At 41.4% G+C, this 22,614-nt stretch overlaps 1 protein-coding gene across 2 annotated transcripts; it reads left to right on the forward strand.

Annotated features, from left to right (window-relative positions):
• Positions 1 to 4,357: 4,357 nt before the first annotated feature.
• Positions 4,358 to 22,614, forward strand: LOC121543055 (phospholemman). Of its 2 annotated transcripts, none has more exons than XM_041852748.2 (8): positions 4,358 to 4,519; positions 14,139 to 14,190; positions 14,619 to 14,657; positions 14,885 to 14,911; positions 15,289 to 15,363; positions 15,515 to 15,551; positions 15,717 to 15,757; positions 21,702 to 22,614. In XM_041852748.2, exons 2-8 carry the CDS (start codon positions 14,157 to 14,159, stop codon positions 21,719 to 21,721), a joined length of 273 nt encoding a protein of 90 aa, XP_041708682.1. In that variant the 5' UTR covers positions 4,358 to 4,519; positions 14,139 to 14,156; the 3' UTR covers positions 21,722 to 22,614. The 2 variants fall into 2 exon arrangements, with proteins under 2 accessions (XP_041708682.1, XP_041708683.1); XM_041852749.2 differs by having other exon boundaries at positions 4,359 to 4,519; positions 14,622 to 14,657.

The following is a 22,614-nucleotide window of genomic DNA, read 5'->3' on the forward strand; positions in this document are numbered from 1 at the left end:
TGTCATTATGGGGTATTGTGTGTAGATTGACGAGGAAAAAAAGCAATTTAATCAATTTTAGGATAAGGCTGTAACGTAACAAAATGTGGAAAAGGTGAAGGGGTCTGAATACTTAACGAATGCACTGTATGTGTGTTTGTGGGAGAGAGAGAGGTGTGTGTGTGTGTGTTTATGAGAGTGAGGGAGACAGAGAGAGTGTGTGTGTCTGTGTTAACTGAAGAGTAAAGAAGGTTTCATGCAGTGTTTTCCCGTTACGGACACAATGACATGCAGATGATTATGCATATACATTCCTTCCTTCCTCCCATTCCTCCAGCCAAATCACAGGTAGGCCTTTGCGAATATTAGCAAATCAGCCATTCTATGCAGTATTCTATTATACACTGAACAGTGTGAAGTTAAATTCAATGTTTTGTATTGAGTAGAAGTGTGAATCTCAGTGACAGGTTTTTGGAGAACGTTTAGAAAATGTGAACAAGTGTCCGGGTGGGAAGGGGCGAACAGGATGCTAGACCACTTATATTTTTCCACCATGGTTTCGCAATACTGCTCAGTATTGTGATACTTGGCCTGGTATCACTCTTATTTCAGCCAAAGCTAAAATTCTGTACTGTATATAATGTCTCTCTGTGTCCTCTTAGAATGTCTTCTTAGAATGACATTGAAAGGTTATTGGCTGACAGGATGGTTACTGGACTGGAAGGAAAGCTTCCTGGATTAATTTATCTCACTGTGGCGTGATCATGGAGATTTATTGTAAGGCGTTCAAATATTTCAAGGATGCCCCAAATCACATGCACAGATGGGTGACATTTCTCTCCTGCTCAAACCATATGATTCTCTAGCATTCATTCTGCTTATCAGTAGGGCATGCACAAAGTCTAATATAACTGACCAAAAAGCGAATCCACTAAAAGAGATTCAATGAAATAGTGATCAATATGAGAGCTCAGTAGGTCTTGGTATGGCAACTCAGTACCTCGTCCCACCCAGTGTTTTTAACCCTAAACAGAAGGGCACAGGCCTGTGTTTGGGGCACAACAGTGCACCTGGATGCACCACACACGTTCTGCATACGGGGATCTCGATCGTCCTGTGGTGTGTTTTAGGTGACAACAAAAAGGAGGGGCTATTCCTCAAGGTAAAAGGAAAGAGAAAATACTAGGTGTGTGAAGTCAGCAGGACGACCTGAGCTACCCAGCAGACATCCCCGGACCCCTTGCCAAGACAGACCTCGTTCTCAGGTAAGAATGAGGGGGAGGAGGGGATTCACTGGCTTTCCTAGGCCCTGTTTTACAACCATCTGTGTTGTTATGATCATGTAGGCATCCATAGGGTGGGGTGTTGCTGTAGCACCATTAGATTCTGAAGATTGTATGGATGTAATGGTGATCTTTGTATATATTTGGACGGTCAATATAAATTAACTATGTAAAGTCAATATATTCTCTGTAGGTTGAGCTAGGTTGGTGTGTTCCCTGCGAAAGGCAGTTGTCAGTTAGTAAATATATGGATAGGTAAACTTGACCTTGAGTTATGACATGCTGATCAGCATGGTGACCTTCACTACTATTAGTCTGCAACAGGGAAAATGTCATTCTGTCATTCTGGGCACATTGGAATATGATAATACAATAAGATGGGAAATATTCTGTTTCCCTCTATAAGTTAAAATGTATGTGTTATGTTTCAGTGTATGAATGCTCAAAAAATTTGACTAATCACTATTTGTAGGTCAAAATGTCTATACACCCATATTGTATCTGATGTGAACTATACACATAATAGTATTTCAATGTAGGACTAATTCCCATCATTGTCAGTTGGAGTTGAGAGATAGAGCCATCTACGACCACATCTTACTGCATATGAGGGCATTAGAAAACTAGAAAACGTATTCTAAAAACTCTGATAGGAACAGTTGGATTACTAGCATTGACCTGGTCTTCAAATGGTGAAATTGTCCATTGTAAAACAAACTAGTTTTTACCAGAATAAAGAAGATGGGTGTCGTATTTCCATATTTCCAAAACATTGCAGCGTAAACCCAAGTGAGTGACCAAGGTCGAGCCAAGGGTGTCCTGAGGCCTGTGGCGTCCGCCCCACATTTCTTCCCTCAGCTGTTTACTCTCCAAACACCCACAAAGCCCTCCTGCAGCGGCCCGGTGTCTGTCTCACACCATAAGGACATTCTGCCCCTTTATCCTCACTGTGTTTGGGAACAAGGATGGGACTGTGCAGGAGGGCAACATAGACACAATGGATTTAATGACATTAGTTCATTATTGATCATAAGAGTATAATCATACAGTATAATCGCTCGTCAGATAGGAATAACAAGGGTTAATTCAAGATGGTGTTAAATTCTAGGAAAGAGCCCAATGGTTACTGGTATGTGAGATGTTATGCTGTTATAACAGATTACTTTTCTCCTTTTGCTCCCAGTCAGGTTGTGTGCAAGATGGGCCAATTCTCAGTTCTGGTTTTGCTGGCAGGTAAATCAGACATTTTCATGATAAAGATATTTGGGGTAATGCAACAGATGTATTCTGCAAAATATTTTATGGACAGTAATATGGAAAGCTACAGTGGGAACTACAAATCAGTGAGACAACAGACAAGTTCTGCTTAGCCTTAGAAGAATGTTGCAGGATTGTTTTAATGCACTTGACATTGACCTTTTGTGTCCTCACAAGAAATGATAGTTGACCTTGACCCTTAACATGATCAAAACTACATCTAAACTTACATCCATCCACCAAATGACAAATGTTTTAAAATGTTATTATTTTTCTCTCCTAGTTCTCTGTGCATTCTTCGCAGAAACTGAAGCAAGTAAGACAAATCTGCTTTAGTTGTCTGACGGGTTGGACAATACGTTTTGTTAGACTCATCTGTTTTTCATGAGGTTTTTGTTTTCATGTGACTGTGAATGAGAACTGACTATTGTCAGCAGATTTGATCACTGTCATTTAAACCAGAGTCACACACTGTGCAGCCAGTCAGAGCAACATGTATTTTATTTGCTTGAGGTTCATTTTCTGTTCTCCCTTTCTTCCTTCCCTCCCTCTCTCTCGTCTGCAGATCCATTTGTTTACAGTAAGTAGCTCAATCCTCTACACTCATTCAAATGGAACTGATAACTCACCACCACCAAACACCAAACAAAATGAACATAGTGGTATGTAAGTGACCATATTCTTATTGGATATGACATGACATGAGCACATCAGAAATATGCTTCTGACATTGGATGAATCATTGTACCTGTGTGATCCTGAGCTGTTGAATGTTGAATTTCCCAGACTATGAGAGACTACGAATTGGAGGCCTGATCATTGCATGCTTGCTTGTAGCAGGTGGAATGTTTGTCCTACTTAGTAAGTACAAATAGCCAAATTACCAATAGGTTCATACATTATAAATGTAACTCAAGAGGATAGACCCAGACTTTGTCAGTGTTTGTAGTAACATCTCACTATTCTCTCTTCAGATCCCAAATGCACTAGAAAGAACAAGTAAGAGCCTATGTTATATCCACGTGTTTATAAACCCGTAACTAGGCCTACATAAATGCTTCACAAATAATGTATACTGTACAAGAAATGTCCTTACATATGATTGTTACATTGTACTATTGGACTGGGTGTCATTTAAAAAAATATTGTTTCTATCTTCATTCTCTCTTTTCTTTATCCTTCAACAACTAAAGAAAACCCGAAGATGACACAAGTGAACTCTGAGCGTTTCTAAAGGATGGAATCTGACTAACTGGTTGCTGTGATTCTGATGATGAAGATTCGGGGGTTGGAATGGGGCAGGGCTCTGGCCATGACAATATAATGACACCTGAATGGATGTGAGAGCGGATGCAGGGTGGGTGGGTGGACCACAATACATCTATTTACTGTTTTGTTTCTTTATTGGCTCAAAGATATGGGTTTATTTTCAGGTGTTTTACGGTGGTAGTGAGATGTATGATCGAACAACTGAAATACATTTAATTTAGCTAAAACGATTATCCTTCAAATGTTTGTGTAAATCCTTATTAATGAAAAGCCAAATAAATACCATTGAACACCATTGTTAGAAGTAAACAATATGCTAAACTGTTTGTATTCAGAGATGTGCACTGTGCATGCTCTCAAGATAGAATATGTAACCTAAGCAGGTACTGTACACAACTATTTAGAATACATTGATGTGATAATGTTCTATTTGGTATCTGCCATCTCACAGTTTTTACATAGGCTAATGATTTGTTATAGCATCAACAGGTCATTGAAAGCAACCAATGACAAACAAATAATAAAATCCTCCTCCTCTCCAGCGCATGCAACTTCAATTTAAACTCAGCCTATTTTCAAACTGAGCAAACCTGTTGAGCGTCAGTGAAAAAGGGTGTTGGCGTCTGTCTGACTCAAGAGTACGTTCGTCTATTGTGTGTAGCTCCATGCCCGACATTTCCTGATTTTTTCCCCCTACACACATCTCCATTTGGTTTTAACGCGTGTCGGAGGTAAGTTTTCATTTTCTAACAATTAGAGTTCGAGTGAATGCTCAGCTGTAGTTTCGTCAAAAGTATGAGTATGTTAACCGTTATTTATTCTATTCATTACATCATCCTTAAAGACAACAATAGGTTAATCTTGTCTAAATCATTTCTAAAATGTTTGCTTTGCGTATCTTTGACCAATACAAATATATCGCTCTAAAATAACTTTATTTCATTTATAGCCATATCCTTTTCTTTCCTGGCAAGAGTTGCTCAGTTTTGGGGAAAAGTTGAGTAGAAATGCTCCAAAGGGTACAATCTTTATTAGGCTATTAATTGTGTTTATAGAACAAAGATCTAACCTGCATGTAATGTAGTTTCAGTTAGTAGCCTACAGTGTAGGCTTATGCGAGACATACAGAACAAGTGCATATGAGCCAGAGCCATGTGCAAGTATTATAAATAATAATGTTTCCGCGTCACGCAGATGTATTTGTAGATGTATTTGTAAACCTGCTTTTATGAATTCAGTTCGTGTTACTCACGCTGTTCTACAACAGTGTTTTGGATATTGTTTGTAATATCCAAACAAAAAGTCCTTAACCTATAGGCCTAAAGCAACTTTTTGTCCTTCGGCAACTTTTCTTCTCGTTTCTGTTCGGTTTAGCAGTGGTGTCCAGGCAGTCTTATAAAATAGGGAGGACCTAATTAAATCGTGACGTTCAGTCTTTTATCTGGCATAACGCTCATGGAAAACAACGGAACATGCGGTCCAACCTTTATTGTATTCAATACATTTTCGAGAGCCAGATTGTGAATGTCTGTTGTGCTCATCATCCAGCTGTGGTCCAGCTGTGCTTTGATGGGTGGAGGCTGGTCAGGCCTAATGATGCAATAATAACCATTACATATCTTCCCTCATTAGCCTTTTTTTTTTTTTTTTTTGGGACCAGAAAATTAAGTATTTTATCAAATTAATTTCGCAAGATAATACGTTTGGGACTGGTAGGCTAGTTGGTGTGCTGTCCTTCTGTAATGGAAAATGCTTCAGTGCACATGCCGCTGTGTGTGGGGAATCACATTTGAATTACCATTTCTATTCAACAACTTGGTGGTACCCTTCACACACTATTGTGCCAACTCAAACCGTAGGCTACCATGCTGGCTTTGTCCTTTTCAGCATGGCTCCAGCAACTATGGTGATGCGTAACCAGGCCAACACAGTACAGCATGGCTCAGTTATGTTCGGCTCAGTAGTGTGAAATGGGTATGCTAATAGACATTTTGAAATGGTATGAATGATTGATTCGTAGACAGACATGTTATTATGAAATTACTGTTCTATTTAAAGTCTTCTCATAGTTAAAGCAGGGGCTGATACAAAAAGTGCCTGTCCCCAGTCTCCTGTAGGCTATGCTAATGGAACTGTGATACCAGGGATATGTGGTTCTTGTACAGTGCAAACAGCCCAGCTGATAAGAAGCCTGATAGAGCTGTTATCCTGGACAGATCTTTATTCACTGTGGTTACTCCAGCACAATGCTGTTGCTAAGGTGATTGCTACTGACAGACAGACTTAAAACTGACAGATACATGTTATCTCACATTCAAAAGCTAAACGTATTCTACTGCCTTCAGTGGGTAGCCTACTGGCGGCTCTAATCATACACAATGTTTGTCTCCACCTCAAATACGGATGAGCAACGTTCAAAAGTGAGGACCTCGGAGAGACTGCCTCATTAAAAATGAGAGATTCAGTGTGATCACGGAGTGTGACGCTTATTTATTCTGTGAGACATTATAATATCACAAGAGATGATAGGCAAGCAATGGTTCTATATTTCCTCAGTTTAAGGCTCAGTTGACTCAGATTCAGATAATTAGGGTTCATCACATATTCACCATAGCAACACCATCAATCTTTACTTCAGATATATAAAACGCTTATCTAAAGACCTCCCTGCCTCAGAAGCTCAGCAAAGCAACACCAAGGTCTTTCCCTTGAAGGGAAGGCAGCATTACTTCTTTAAACAGTGGAGCTGATGTTGCTGCTATTGCTAACCTTGTTGCTGTGGGTAGGAGGGATGAGTCATGGTTATAGTATGCCACGTTCCCCCTCTCCATTGAGCAGCCAGAGGAACACATTGCCCTGCTCTGCTCCAGCAGCTACTTCTTCATAATAATAATAATAATATGCCATTTAGCAGACGCTTTTATCCAAAGCGACTTACAGTCATGCGTGCATACATTTTTTTTGTGTATGGGTGGTCCCAGGGATCGAACCCACTACCTTGGCGTTACAAGCACCGTGCTCTACCTGCTGAGCTACAGAGGACCACAACAACAGCTGAGCTTCATCAAACACTAACAACAAGGAAGTGGCTTCAATAGCCATCTATGGCTAACTGACAGAAAAACAACACTGTATGAGCAAATATCGACTACAGTTTACCCAGCTAGCTTCAAATGTTCACTGAAACGTCTGGTACTCGTTTCTGTCTGGTAGCCATCTATGACTGACTGACAGAAAAAAACTGCACTCTGTATGAGCAAATATCTACTACAGTTTACCCAGCTAGCTTCAGATGTTCACTGAAACGTCTGGTACTCATTTCTGTCTGGTTCGGTTGTGGTTGTGAGACAGCGTGGAAGAATGTACCCGGAACGTTTTTAATCAACAATTCTGACAGCATGAAATACATATGTTAAATATCAGATGTTCTTTATTCCAGATGTAATATGAATACATACATGCAATACTGTAGTGCTCTATCACAGTCCCTTACCACATTAGAATGGTTTCCCAGTGTGTGTGTGTTCCTATTATACCTCAAAGGGTGCTGCCTATTCTCAGCGGCATGTTTTGTTCCTAAATTAGCTGCATGCTAGATTCCTGTGTCCAGACACCACATCCTTTATGGGCCAGGCCATGGCCATATCCCAGATACTCTCTATGGGGGAGGGAACCTATATGAGCGTGGAGAGGTGACTGGGTCATATTGGGAGTTGTACACACACATACACACTGACACACACACACAAACAGACATACTCATCTAGACTCACCCACACACACACAGGCAAACACATATTCACTGTAAACATAGTGTTTACACAGAACCTCTGCGAGTGTGGAGCAGTGACTGGGTCATAGTTGGGAATTTCATTGAGACACACACACATATACAGTGGGGGGGAAAAGTATTTAGTCAGCCACCAATTGTGCAAGTTCTCCCACTTAAAAAGATGAGAGAGGCCTGTAATTTTCATCATAGGTACACGTCAACTATGACAGACAAAATGAGATTTTTTTTCTCCAGAAAATCACATTGTAGGATTTTTAATGAATTTATTTGCTAATTATGGTGGAAAATAAGTATTTGGTCAATAACAAAAGTTTCTCAATACTTTGTTATATACCCTTTGTTGGCAATGACACAGGTCAAACGTTTTCTGTAAGTCTTCACAAGGTTTTCACACACTGTTGCTGGTATTTTGGCCCATTCCTCCATGCAGATCTCCTCTATAGCAGTGATGTTTTGGGGCTGTCGCTGGGCAACACGGACTTTCAACTCCCTCCAAAGATTTTCTATGGGGTTGAGATCTGGAGACTGGCTAGGCCACTCCAGGACCTTGAAATGCTTCTTACGAAGCCACTCCTTCGTTGCCCGGGCGGTGTGTTTGGGATCATTGTCATGCTGAAAGACCCAGCCACGTTTCATCTTCAATGCCCTTGCTGATGGAAGGAGGTTTTCACTCAAAATCTCACGATACATGGCCCCATTCATTCTTTCCTTTACACGGATCAGTCGTCCTGGTCCCTTTGCAGAAAAACAGCCCCGAAGCATGATGTTTCCACCCCCATGCTTCACAGTAGGTATGGTGTTCTTTGGATGCAACTCAGCATTCTTTGTCCTCCAAACACGACGAGTTGAGTTTTTACCAAAAAGTTCTATTTTGGTTTCATCTGACCATATGACATTCTCCCAATCCTCTTCTGGATCATCCAAATGCACTCTAGCAAACTTCAGACGGGCCTGGACATGTACTGGCTTAAGCAGGGGGACACGTCTGGCACTGCAGGATTTGAGTCCCTGGCGGCGTAGTGTGTTACTGATGGTAGGCTTTGCTACTTTGGTCCCAGCTCTCTGCAGGTCATTCACTAGGTCCCCCCGTGTGGTTCTGGGATTTTTGCTCACCGTTCTTGTGATCATTTTGACCCCATGGGGTGAGATCTTGCGTGGAGCCCCAGATGGAGGGAGATTATCAGTGGTCTTGTATGTCTTCCATTTCCTAATAATTGCGTCCACAGTTGATTTCTTCAAACCAAGCTGCTTACCTATTGCAGATTCAGTCTTCCCAGCCTGGTGCAGGTCTACAATTTTGTTTCTGGTGTCCTTTGACAGCTCTTTGGTCTTGGCCATAGTGGAGTTTGGAGTGTGACTGTTTGAGGTTGTGGACAGGTGTCTTTTATACTGATAACAAGTTCAAACAGGTGCCATTAATACAGGTAACGAGTGGAGGACAGAGGAGCCTCTTAAAGAAGAAGTTACAGGTCTGTGAGAGCCAGAAATCTTGCTGGTTTGTAGGTGACCAAATACTTATTTTCTACCATAATTTGCAAATAAATTCATTAAAAATCCTACAATGTGATTTTCAGGATTTTTTTTTCTCAATTTGTCTGTCATAGTTGACGTGTACCTATGATGAAAATTACAGGCCTCTCTCATCTTTTTAAGTGGGAGAACTTGCACAATTGGTGGCTGACTAAATACTTTTTTCCCCCACTGTATAGAAGTACACATCTAGACTCACCCACACACACAGGACATGCTCAGCTGTCGTTGAAGCTTTGCTCCTCAGCCTGACAATCTTTCAGTGGTATTGTGTGATTTGGAAATACAAACTTGCCTGTTCCGAAGGCAGCAGTGTGTTAGGCCTCATGGAACTCTTAGATTAGTCATATTGCAGTGGACACTGCTGTTACTCAAACCCTTACCCAACTGGCATTACGTCTCTCTGCCTCTCTGTAGTAGGGGCCGCAGAAACTTGATCTCCAGTCCTCCTCATGTTGGTAGGCAGAGTGAATAGAGGGAGAACAGATTAATAGAAGATACTTCACAAACACAAAGAAAACAAAAAAATCATAGATTTGATCCATTTCACAAGTACCTTTACAAGTAACTTTACACAAATAATTTCCCCAGTATGTGACTATTCTTACTCCTAATAAACTTAGCTAGTCCTAGGATGACCTTTTGAATTATTTGTTATTAAACCACACATTACAGAAGGGAGAATCTCATTCTAAAGCTTCCAGTGATCCACCATTACAGTGAGAACTACAGCATGGTAATGCGTTTACCTCATAAATGAAAGGCCTTTTCAGGCAGGGCCAGCAGCCTATGAGTAGCTGCATCGTTAGCTCCTTTTATCCCTGTGGGTGATTTGAAGAAAAATGACCACAGGCTCTTTGAAGCCCTCAGATCCAGCCTTTTAGACTTCTAGGCTTCCTCGGAAATAACTGTGTGAATTCAGGGTTCTGCACTGTACCAAAGTGACAGACTGGCCAGCATTCTGGAATAAATAAAATAAAAAATAGAATAGAGCTCCTGGGATTCTTAATGATACTGCAGATGGAGGGATCTGGACCCGCTGTAGAGGGATGGGAGAGTCGTGACTGAGTGAGATGGCCAGAGGGAAAGACAGGGAGTTAGGAAAAGAGAAAGGGAGTGAGTGTGTGAATAAGGGAGTTGTAGTGAGTGAATGAATGAGAGAAAGGGATTGAGTGTATGAATAAGGGAGGTGTAGTGAGTGAATGAGAGAAAGGGAGTGAGTGTGTGAATAAGGGAGTGAGTGTGTGAATAAGGGAGGTGTAGTGTGTGAATAAGGGAGGTGTAGTGAGTGAATAAGGGAGGTGTAGTGTGTGAATAAAGGAGGTGTAGTGAGTGATTAAGGGAGGTGTAGTGAGTGAATGAGGGAGGTGTAGTGAGTGAATGAGGGAGGTGTAGTGAGTGAATAAGGGAGGTGTAGTGAGTGAATGAGGGAGGTGTAGTGAGTGAATGAGGGAGGTGTAGTGAGTGAATAAGGGAGGTGTAGTGAGTGAATGAGGGAGGTGTAGTGAGTGAATGAGGGAGGTGTAGTGAGTGAATAAGGGAGGTGTAGTGAGTGAATAAGGGAGGTGAAGTGAGTGAATAAGGGAGGTGTAGTGAGTGATTAAGGGCAGTGTAGTGAATGAATGCAGGTGGGACTGGTGTGGGTGTGTACTCATCATAAGTTTAGACAACCTATTGTGAATGAGCAGGTTAGTGAGTGAAGTCGGATAAAATGTAGGATCTGATCATAAAGGTGGAAAGTATGAATAAATGATTGAGTGACAATGCAAGGCAAAGAGAGAGGGGTGAACCGAGTCGTACTGTTACCACACAAACACCCGATTCTTCCTTTACTTCAGGCATTCAGTGGCAGGGAGGCCAGCGTGACCCATGTTAGAACACTAATCCTATTATGACCAGGCCTGGTCACCAGGGTGAATCTGCCTGGTGGGGAACTGAGGGTACAGCTAAACACGATCCGCAGCCTTGCCTATCATTGTCTTGAAGAGACAACCGACAACCCTAAACATTGCTACATGAATCTCAGAAGGTCGGCCGCACCTCCACCCTTTGCTAACGTTACTCTGTAATATGATTCGCAACTTGAAAAAGCGGAAAGAAAGAACCCCGGGAGAATCTCCCTCTCCCCCTCCCTGAATTGAATCGTAAACCATCCACGACCGGTTTTTGGAGGGCTTCCCGCTTGTTGCATTCCCTCTCCCATACCAATGTTGCTGGGGAGAGGGAGGGTGTGCTCGGAAAGAAACTAGGGAAAATGCCAAGTAGCATGAGACGCCATACACTGCAATAAGATGGAGGGAGGCTCCCTGTTTTAGCTGTGTGTTGTTGTAAAAGCTGTAGTGTTGTTATAGGAGCTGTAGTGTTGTTATAGGAGCTGTAGTGTTGTTATAAACGCTGTAGTGTTGTTATAGGAGCTGTAGTGTCGTTATAAATGCTGTGGTGTTATAGGAGCTGTAGTGTTGTTATAGAAGCTGTAGTGTTGTTATAGGAGCTGTAGTGTTGTTATAAACACTAATGCTATAGGAGCTGTTGTGTTGTTATAAACGCTGTTGTGTTGTTATAAACGCTGTTGTGTTGTTATAGGAGCTGTAGCGTTGTTGTAAAAGCTGTAGTGTTGTTATAAATGCTGTAGTGTTGTTATAGGTGCTGTAGTGTTGTTATAGGAGCTGTATTGTTGTTATAGGAGCTGTAGTGTTGTTATAGGAGCTGTAGTGTTGTTATAGGAGCTGTAGGGTTGTTATAGGAGATGTAGTGTTGTTATAGAAGCTGTAGTGTTGTTATAGGAGCTGTAGTGTTGTTATAAACACTAATGCTATAGGAGCTGTTGTGTTGTTATAAACGCTGTTGTGTTGTTATAAACGCTGTTGTGTTGTTATAGGAGCTGTAGCGTTGTTGTAAAAGCTGTAGTGTTGTTATAAATGCTGTAGTGTTGTTATAGGTGCTGTAGTGTTGTTATAGGAGTAGTAGTGTTGTTATAGGAGCTGTAGTGTTGTTATAGGAGCTGTAGTGTTGTTATAGGAGCTGTAGTGTTGTTATAGGAGCTGTAGTGTTGTTATAGAAGCTGTAGTGTTGTTATAGGAGCTGTAGTGTTGTTATAGGAGCTGTAGTGTTGTTATAGGAGCTGTAGTGTTGTTATAGAACGAGGGCACTACGTTCATCCACCTCTGGCCTGCTAGCCCCCCTACCTCTACGGAAGCACAGTTCCCGCTCAGCCCAGTCAAAGCTATTCGCTGCTCTGGCACCCCAATAGTGGAACAAGCTCCCCCATGACGCCAGGAAAGCGGAGTCACTGACCACCTTCCGGAGACACTTGAAACCCTACCTCTTTAAGGAATTCCTGGAATAGTATCAAAGTAATCCTTCTACCCCCCATAAAAAACTAACAAACAAAAAAACAAGTGGTTGTCCCACTGGCTATCATAAGTTGAACGCACCAATTTGTAAGTCGCTCTGGATAAGAGCGTCTGCTAAATGACGTAAATGTAAATGTAGTGTTGTTATAGAAACTGCCCTTACAAACATTTACCATAAGTTACTACGTTTCTGGTCACTTGGTATTTTCCTGCCATGGTAGTACAATGAAAAAACGACTATCATGGTTTTTTGGTCACTACCATGGCAGGAAAATAAATTGACCAAAAACGTAGTAATTTCTGGTACTCACATAATGCAACATTGAGTACTCTCTATGCAATGGCAAAGCGTAGGCCTAGTACACTCTTAAACCCCTTTTAGCTCATAGTGAAAAACCACAACACACATGGTCTAGTAGTGTAGTGAACCTTCTTAAACCTTGGGACCAGGATAGGGTATGGTGAGAAGAATGAAGGGAGTCTGAATCCTTGAAGATTTAAAAAAAAACATTAGTTTATCTGGTGCTTCTCCAGTATGTGGCTGGTGGCACACACCATGACGGAAAATACATTTAGCCTTATCATGAGCAGAAACAAAAGGGGAGCGTGAGACAGTTGTGACATAAGGGATTTAGCTACCAAATCTCCTCGAGACTCCATTCCTGTCCAAATCAGTAGCCAGCCCTTCCAGAACCATCATGTTAGGCAGAGTGTGATCAAAGAAGGCCAAACCCCTGGAATACTGCTATAGCCCCAGCATGTTTGTTATGTGGTTCCCATTGTCTCTCTTTCCCTCATGGATACTTTAGAAACCTGAGGGGGGGTTGTGGTGAGTGTATTGTGTGGTTGCTGATGGGGGAGGGCATTTTCTCTCTTTGTCTTTTATCCATAAGGTGTGATGGAAAATCACTGGGGTCTAGTTACTTTACTTTTTGGCCCTGGAGCCATGCTCAATGGTCCCGCATTTTGTCCTTGTGGATTTTCTACTCCGCTATGGCAGTTGACAGTTATATGATTATAAAGACATTATAACCCAAAATATATACAAGGAAAAGCTTAAACATAATTGGGTTTGAAGGTTTGACATGAGATGAAGCAAAGGACTCTCGGCAACATTCAAGATTGTATGGGTTATGCTGCTGCTCAGAAGCCATTTTGTACAAATCTAAATCAAATTTGGGACTCCAGGGAAATGCTAAAAGTTGTATCAGGTCTCTGTTGACATTGGAACCAGTGTGAGCCAGTTTTGGGCGCTATATGAGCTGCCATTAGCTTCCCGGGTTTGAAAAGGTCTAATCAAATAAAATGGGTTGTGGGACAAGGGTAATTTAATTCTAACAAGTGGAGCCTTGTTCAGACAATCAAGCGGGTCAATTTTTTTTCATTTTGAGCAGCAGAGCTCTTGCTTAAGTGGGTGTGAAAAGGGCAGGGAGGATGAGTACCAATTTGCTAGGGTGCACTGCAGTCATAATGCTCATCTACTTTCTCATATAAAGTGAGCCTAATATTATAATGTGATCATATTATTATGCCATTACTTTGTTTGACTCAATTCCCACGGGGGGCCAGTATTAAAAAAAAAAATGTATTCACTAACTGTAAGTCGCTCTGGATAAGAGTGTCTGCTAAATGACTAAAATGTAAATGTAATTGTTGATGTTCTGTCTTCCCCAGGTGAAAGAGAGTTTGAAGATGGCAAATATCTCTGCTTTGCTTTTATTGACATGTGAGTGGCAGGTCTTAAAGACCAATAATACACAGCTATTAATACCACCACTTCCTGCTTAGGTTTTCCCCAAAGCTACCATCTCTGTTCATCTTGTTTTGCCCAGTCTTCACTCACAACTCTGGCTCAGTATTCAGCACAGTATATACTACTGTATGTTTGGAGTGAGAGAGAGAATGTGTTTATGTAATGTTATGAAAGACATATGGTTATGGATGTGAATAGTATACCAATCTAGAACTAAATAGAGGAAGGATATATTAATTGACCTTCTCCAGTGCTATTCCAGGTCAAAGCAGTTGAGAGACCACTAAAGTTACAACTGCACTTGTCACAGGGGCGGGCAGCTGACTTCTTTGGGACATTGTTGGGATGCCATGTTGTCTATGCATTATGCTGTGTGCTTACTATTGTTTCTCTTCTGTTAGCAGTTGTGTACCTTGTGTTCGCAGAGGAGCAGAAAGAAAGTATGTAACTGACAATTGTTTACCATAATAGCGTTCCATAGTTTTATTACTCTAAATCTTTTCACATGCAATCGTATGGTCTCCAGATAAATCATTGATTCGGAAATTAAAGTAGGCCATTCGCTATTTGCCCATTTGTGGTTGGGTGCGTTCCAGTTGTTTCTATTATTTTTGAAGGTGTCTGGATGCTGTATAAACTGACCTTTGTCATGTTTTTGCCCCTACAGTGGAGGAGGAGGATCCATTTACCTTTGGTGAGCAGAGAGATACATCTCATTCATAGTCTACTTGTGTTTTGTCTCTGGAACTTCTCTCTCTGAAATTTTTAGAACACTCAACAACAACTCTCAAAATTCCTGGCTTACTGTGTATGATTCAGGCTTTTTTCCTTTAACTCTCTCTCTCCCATTCTTCTTTCTCCTGCACTCTCTCCTGCTCTCTCTCCTGCTCTCTCTCTCTCTCTCTCTCTCTCTCTCTCTCTCTCTCTCTCTCTCTCTCTCTCTCTCTCTCTCTCTCTCTCTCTCTCTCTCTCTCTCTCTCTCTCTCTCTCTCTCTCTCTCTCTCTCTCTCTCTCTCTCTCTCTCTCTCTCTCTCTCTCTCTCTCTCTCTCTCTCTCTCTCTCTCTGTTCAGATTATCACAGGCTACGTGTTGGGGGGTTGATCCTTGCAGCAGTTCTGTGTCTGATCGGCATCACCATCCTCTTCAGTAAGACCCCATCACATATACACATACTCACACACATACACACATAGACACACACACACACACATACGATGACACAGTCATAGCATGTATTTACACATGCTCACATTAACATAGGACACAGATTGACTTGTGACCATTCTTCTTATAACAGGCGGACACTGCAGATGCAAGTTCAACCAGGACAAAAGGTAAATGATCTATCAGATCAGTGCATGCTCAGTTCAGTCCAGATCAGGGCACGCTCTTTGTGTGAAACTACGTTTCCGGTAGGTGTGTGTGTGTGTTATGTAGCTAGGTGTTATAATGTATAATGGAATGTAGTGTGAGTTGACACGCTGGTTTTCTCTCTACAGGAGGAGGTCAGGAAGCAACGCCCAGCCACTCAACGATCAAGGTCTGTTCCCCTGACCACTCAATCTCGCCTCTGATTGGCCCAAACTGTACACTGGATGATTCCTAGCCATCTGGAAGCATAAGTCTGCTAGGAATATAATGAACATATATAACTGACTGGCATGTTTAAGTGATTTTTACAAAATATCCTCTTCAGGAAAAAGGATTAGAAATATGCTGCCATGTTGGAGCAACGGGTGGGTTTGGGCGTTATCTTGTTATTACGCTCTCCATCTGTTTCAGTGTTAGTTGCCTACTGCCAGGCCTTGGCATAGATAACACTGTCAGCAGGCATTGGTTGTTCTGTATGTCAGTCCTGCTATCACACAGGTGGCACAGAGACCCAAACACTGACTGACTGATTCGTTCCACTATGACCTACTAACTTCCTCCATGCCAGGTTCTCTGTCCTAGTGTTAATTTTGGCACTCTTTTTTAGATTCAGGATAGTCTTAGTCATTTTGACTAAAATATAATTAAGTCAGATTTTAGTCATTTGAATAATGATTTAGTGTAGTTATTGTCAAAATGACGAAAACAGTGGCCATTTTCTGTCAACTAAATGCCCTTTCATTTTCATCACATCACATTGCCTTATTAACCTATAGTAAACATAAATAACTGACTTCCATGTGCACAAACATACATATCCTTGTCTTACCAATATATTTTTCTGCATAACATGCTATTCTCTTCCCAATAGCAGAAATATGACAAACATATATAAGAATTATCTGGCCATGTAAATTCCTAATTCAGTCTACATAGATATTGCACATTACATACAAAACAAACAGACACATACAAGCGCAGAGAGAGAGAGAGAGAGAGAGAGAGAGAGAGAGAGAGAGTAGCACAATCACCAGATGGTGTTGCGTGGTATTGACAAAGTAGTATGGGTTGCACCTCCGTCACTCAGTCACGTCATTGCCATTGTTATCAATGTTCCACAGATGCCGCAGCCACATTGGTGTCCAAAATTAGAACGGGGCCTAATGACATTGAACGGGAGCTAATGACTGTTTTGCCCACTGATGTAGTCGAGTCACTAAACCTCGAGTCCAAATCGAGTCCCAAGTCCCCTATGCTCGCTTCCGAGTCCAAGTCTGAGTCACCAATGGTCGAGTCACAAGTCCCTATGGCTGAAGTCCTAGTCCCAGTGCTCGAGTCCTATTCCAAGTGCTGAAGTCTGAGTCACTGGGTCCACATTAACTCAAAATGAAGTAATTTACCCAGTCAGATATAGTGCAGTGGCAAGAGGAATTATTTACCCAGTCAGATATAGTGCAGTGGCAAGAGGAGTTATTTACCCAGTCAGATATAGTGCAGTGGCAAGAGGAGTTATTTACCCAGTCAGATATAGTGCAGTGGCAAGAGGAGTTATTTACCCAGTCTGATATAGTGCAGTGGCAAGAGGAGTTATTTACCCAGTCAGATATAGTGCAGTGGCAAGAGGAGTTATTTACCCAGTCAGATATAGTGCAGTGGCAAGAGGAGTTATTTACCCAGTCAGATATAGTGTAGTGGCAAGAGGAGTTATTTACCCAGTCAGATATAGTGCAGTGGCAAGAGGAGTTATTTACCCAGTCAGATATAGTGTAGTGGCAAGAGGAGTTATTTACCCAGTCAGATATAGTGCAGTGGCAAGAGGAGTTATTTACCCAGTCAGATATAGTGCAGTGGCAAGAGGAGTTATTTACCCAGTCTGATATAGTGCAGTGGCAAGAGGAGTTATTTACCCAGTCAGATATAGTGCAGTGGCAAGAGGAGTAATTTACCCAGTCAGATATAGTGCAGTGGCAAGAGGAGTTATTTACCCAGTCAGATATAGTGTAGTGGCAAGAGGAGTTATTTACCCAGTCAGATATAGTGCAGTGGCAAGAGGAGTTATTTACCCAGTCAGATATAGTGCAGTGGCAAGAGGAGTTATTTACCCAGTCAGATATAGTGCAGTGGCAAGAGGAGTTATTTACCCAGTCAGATATAGTGCAGTGGCAAGAGGAGTAATTTACCCAGTCAGATATAGTGCAGTGGCAAGAGGAGTTATTTACCCAGTCAGATATAGTGCAGTGGCAAGAGGAGTAATTTACCCAGTCAGATATAGTGCAGTGGCAAGAGGAGTTATTTACCCAGTCAGATATAGTGCAGTGGCAAGAGGAGTTATTTACCCAGTCAGATATAGTGCAGTGGCAAGAGGAGTTATTTACCCAGTCAGATATAGTGCAGTGGCAAGAGGAGTTATTTACCCAGTCAGATATAGTGCAGTGGCAAGAGGAGTTATTTACCCAGTCAGATATAGTGCAGTGGCAAGAGGAGTTATTTACCCAGTCAGATATAGTGCAGTGGCAAGAGGAGTTATTTACCCAGTCTGATATAGTGCAGTGGCAAGAGGAGTTATTTACCCAGTCTGATATAGTGTAGTGGCAAGAGGAGTTATTTACCCAGTCAGATATAGTGCAGTGGCAAGAGGAGTTATTTACCCAGTCAGATATAGTGCAGTGGCAAGAGGAGTTATTTACCCAGTCTGATATAGTGTAGTGGCAAGAGGAATTTAGTCAATCAATTGTTTTCTATCCCTTTTCCTTTCTTTCTGTGCATATTGGCTAATCGTAATGTTACCAGTGCCACGTTCAGTTGCAAAACATTCTCAAACGTTGCAGATAGAAATTCCATGAAAAGAGCCAACGTTATTCCTTATTCAACATGTCAGAGGCATGTTTGTTCTACATAGCATATTTCTATCTGAACATTCCAAAATGTTGCTACCTGCTGAATGCGCCCCAGATTGTCCATCAATGCATGATAGAAAGAAATGGGTCATATCTTTTGAATGATAAAGGCTAGAATCAAGCCGTTTCTCTGAGGAAAAGAGGGAGACTTGGCTTCGTTGGCTACAGAACCTGGCTATGAAATGTGGTGGGGAAAGTAGGAGGATTGAGCGAGACTACAAATTCAAAGACAGCCTAATTTTCTATACTCAAGGAAGAGAAAAACATAGCTAGACTGTTGTTTTACTATTAAATTCAATGCTGCTATTGTTTTTAATTTCATAAAGCAGCTTGTGTTTCTTACCAGGCAAAGGGTAGCTAACTAGAAGTGGTGGTGACTGACTAGCTACGAGGAAGTAAGAGAGTCGCCTGTAGGGTTGAGCGGTATCCAGATTTTCATATCGTCATACCGTCCTTCTCTCATCCCGGGATTTACGGTATTACCGGCTTATTAAACAAGGGGCCGTTAAAACGGAACAAAAAAAATAGCACAAGTAATAGTAATTTCCATGGAGGCTGATATGCTAAATATGCAAATGAGTGCAAGCGAAAATAAACTAATTACAAAGACAGGCAATCCAGCTCATAAAGTTATACATATATACAGTTGAAGTCAGAAGTTTACATACACCTTAGCCAAATACATTTAAACTCAGTTTTTCACAATTCCTGACATTTAATCCTAGTAAAAATTCCCTGTTTTAGGTCAGTTAGGATCACCACTTTATTTTAACAATGTGAAATGTCAGAATAATAGTAGAGAGAGTGATTTATTTCAGCTTTTATTTCTTTCATCACATTCCCAGTGGGTCAGAAGTTTACATACACTCAATTAGTGTTTGGTAGCATCGTCATTAAATTGTTTATCTTGGGTCAAACATTTCAGGTAACCTTCCACAAGCTTCCCACAATAAGTTGGGTGAATTTTGGCCCATTCCTCCTGACAGAGCTGGTGTAACTGAGTCAGTTTTGTAGGCCTCCTTGCTCGCACACACTTTTTCAGTTCTGCCCACAAATGTTCTATAGGATTGATGTCAGGGCTTTGTGATGACCACTCCAATACCTTGACTTTGTTGTCCTTAAGCCATTTTGCCACAACTTTGGAAGTATGCTTGTGGTCATTGTCCATTTGGAAGACCCATTTGCGACCAAGCTTTAACTTCCTGACTAATGTCTTGAGATGTTGCTTCAATATATCCACATCATTTTCCTTCCTCATGATGCCATCTATTTTGTGAAGTGCACCAGTCCCTCCTGCAGCAAAGCACCCTCAAAGCATGATGCTGCCACACCCATGCTTCACGGTTGGGATGGTGTTCTTCGGCTTGCAAGCAACCCCCTTTTTCCTCCAAACATAACGATGGTCAATATGGCAAAACAGTTCCATTTTTGTTTCATCAGACCAGAGGACATTTCTCAAAAAAGTACGATCTTTGTCCCCATGTGCAGTTGCAAACCGTATTCTGTCTTTTTTATGGTGGTTTTGGAGCAGTGGCTTCTTCCTTGCTGAGCGGCCTTTCAGGTTATGTCGATATAGGACTCATTTTTTACTGTGGATATAGAAACTTTTGTACCTGTTTCCTCTAGCATCTTCACAAGGTCCTTTGCTGTTGTTCTGGGATTGATTTGCAGTTTTCGCACCAAAGTACGTTCATCTCTAGGAGACAGAACGCGTCTCCTTCCTGAGCGGTATGGCGGCTGTGGTGTTTATACTTGCGTACTATTGTTTGTACAGATGAACGTGGTACCTTCAGGTGTTTGGAAATTACTCCCAAGGATGAACCAGACTTGTGGAGGTCTACAATTTTTTTTCTGAGGTCTTGGCTGATTTCATTTGATTTTCCCATGATGTCAAGCCAAGAGGCACTGAGTTTGAAGGTAGGCCTTGAAATACATCCACAGGTACACCTCCAATTGACTCAAATGATGTAAATTAGCCTATCAGAAGCTACTAAAGCCATGACATCATTTTCTGGAATTTTCCAAGCTGTTTAAAGGCACAGTCAACTTAGTGTATGTAAACTTCTGATCCACTGGAATTGTGATACAGTGAATTATAAGTGAAATAATCTGTCTGTAAACAATTGTTGGAAAAATTACTTGTGTCATGCACAAAGTAGATGTCCTAACCGACTTGCCAAAACTATAGTTTGTTAACAAGAAATTTGGGGAGTGGTTGAAAAATGAGTTTTAATGACTACAACCTAAGTGTATGTAAACTTCCGACTTCAACTGTAGGTAGTAGCTACCGAATTTTCTTTTTGGTGAGTTTGGACATTTACAAGCAAACAAGATAAATTGTGCAAATGAATTAAGTTTTGCCGCGTGCTCTGGAGCAGCATGTGTACACGCTGTGTCTGTGTGGAGTTGTTAGGGCAACGGCCTGTCTGCCTGCTCTGCTCGGAGAAGAGGGCAGAGGAGCAGACTGAGGCTGCTGAGAACAGAGAGGAGAACAAATGCAAGGAAATCAAGAAAGCAGTGATAGCTGTATAGATAACTCATCCAAAGCGCTTTGACTTCTCAAACACAGTAGAAAGCTAAAACGATATGATGCCCCGTCTCCTTGTTAGTTCAGCCACTTACTTAGCTAACTAGTAAGTTAAACCAAATAAACAGCTGGACTCACCTGCTCCCGCTTTCTCCTGTTGTGCTATTTGCAAACAAACACGTGACTGGCCCAACTGTTCTGGTGAACTACGGTAAGCTTCATAATGTAAAATAATATGACATGTTAAATGAAGAACGAACGCGATCTGCTTTATCTCCAAATGTATTGCACAAGTTGACTGCAGGTATTTACTTAAAAAGTAGCTACAAAATTACAAATAATTGAAGAACTTGTATAATTGGAGGCGGAGCCTGTCTGCCTGTCTGCCCACACTCATCGCTTGCTCCCTCATAGCTCACCAGCTGATGTAGGCTGGGTGTGGCACGTCCTTCCCACTGCTGAACAGAACTGCGCTGCGCATCTGTGCTGCTAATATTAATTGTGCTTATCATCAAAAAGCTCTCAATCTCTCCAAAAACTCTTGTTTTGCCCTTGGTCTGGGGACATGGAGGACATGATCATTATGGCTGCTCAACAGAGAGCCGTCTGTCTGTGTTATCTCACATGGCTTGGTAATAAATGGCTTTTAATGATTTCAAATATTAAGTCATCTTTCTTTCTGTCCACAGCTCGGGCCAGTGAGTGCTAGGAACCAAACGCCCAACTGGCAGCAGATCAAATCGACTTTCTGTCTCTGCATCAATTAAGATATAAAAATTGATGGGTGGAGTTGGCTTGTTTTTTGTCCAATGGAGGTTGTTTTTTAGAGAGTTTGGTGCTGTCTTCCCAAGATGGAGGTGGTACTGTGCCATTGGAGATCAGAGGTGTGCTGCTTTTACCTGTGTTGCTGTTCTACCTACCGCCCATCACTCCTGTTTCTGCTCCGCCCAATACTCACTCTGTAACTCGCCACCAGCGAGCACACACAGACAGACAAAGCAGGACACGATTTTTCCCCAATGTTCTTTGTATTTAAACAGATAACCAAAAGATGCTGTGTCGACTCACTCATTATTTCATTGCAATGTTTTTCACCTTTAGTTGCTCCAAAGTATGCGGTAGATTTGTGTATGTTTTGAATTGCCATACTGTCCCCTAATAATCTTACATGCATATACATTACTGGAAAACAGGTACCGGTAGCCATAAACTATTATAATTTCAATAACTATTCACACCCCTTTATCTTGATTATTCCTATATGAGCTTTTTAGTTGAATGTAGAAAAGTGCACTGGTCTATGCAGTAAAATCTGTTGTATGATAAATGCAATGTTTTTTAAATAGTAAAGAAAGTTTTTCTATAAGCGGATGATATAGTCTTGATTGAGAGTGTTTGCCACCAAAACAACATTCATGTCATTTTAGTTTGTTAGATACCTGTTTACTTGTTCAGTCAGACTCACACAAGCAATCACAGTCCCTGAAGAGGGTTTTCTCCCCAATTGGCTTTTAATGAGTCACGGTCTACATTGAGATGTTTCTTGGCAAATGAATAGATGTTGTTTATATTTGTAATTCAAATTAAAAGAGTTACCTTTTA

This window comes from Coregonus clupeaformis, unplaced genomic scaffold, assembly GCF_020615455.1.
Source record: "Coregonus clupeaformis isolate EN_2021a unplaced genomic scaffold, ASM2061545v1 scaf0053, whole genome shotgun sequence".
Taxonomy (NCBI): Eukaryota; Metazoa; Chordata; class Actinopteri; order Salmoniformes; family Salmonidae; genus Coregonus; species Coregonus clupeaformis.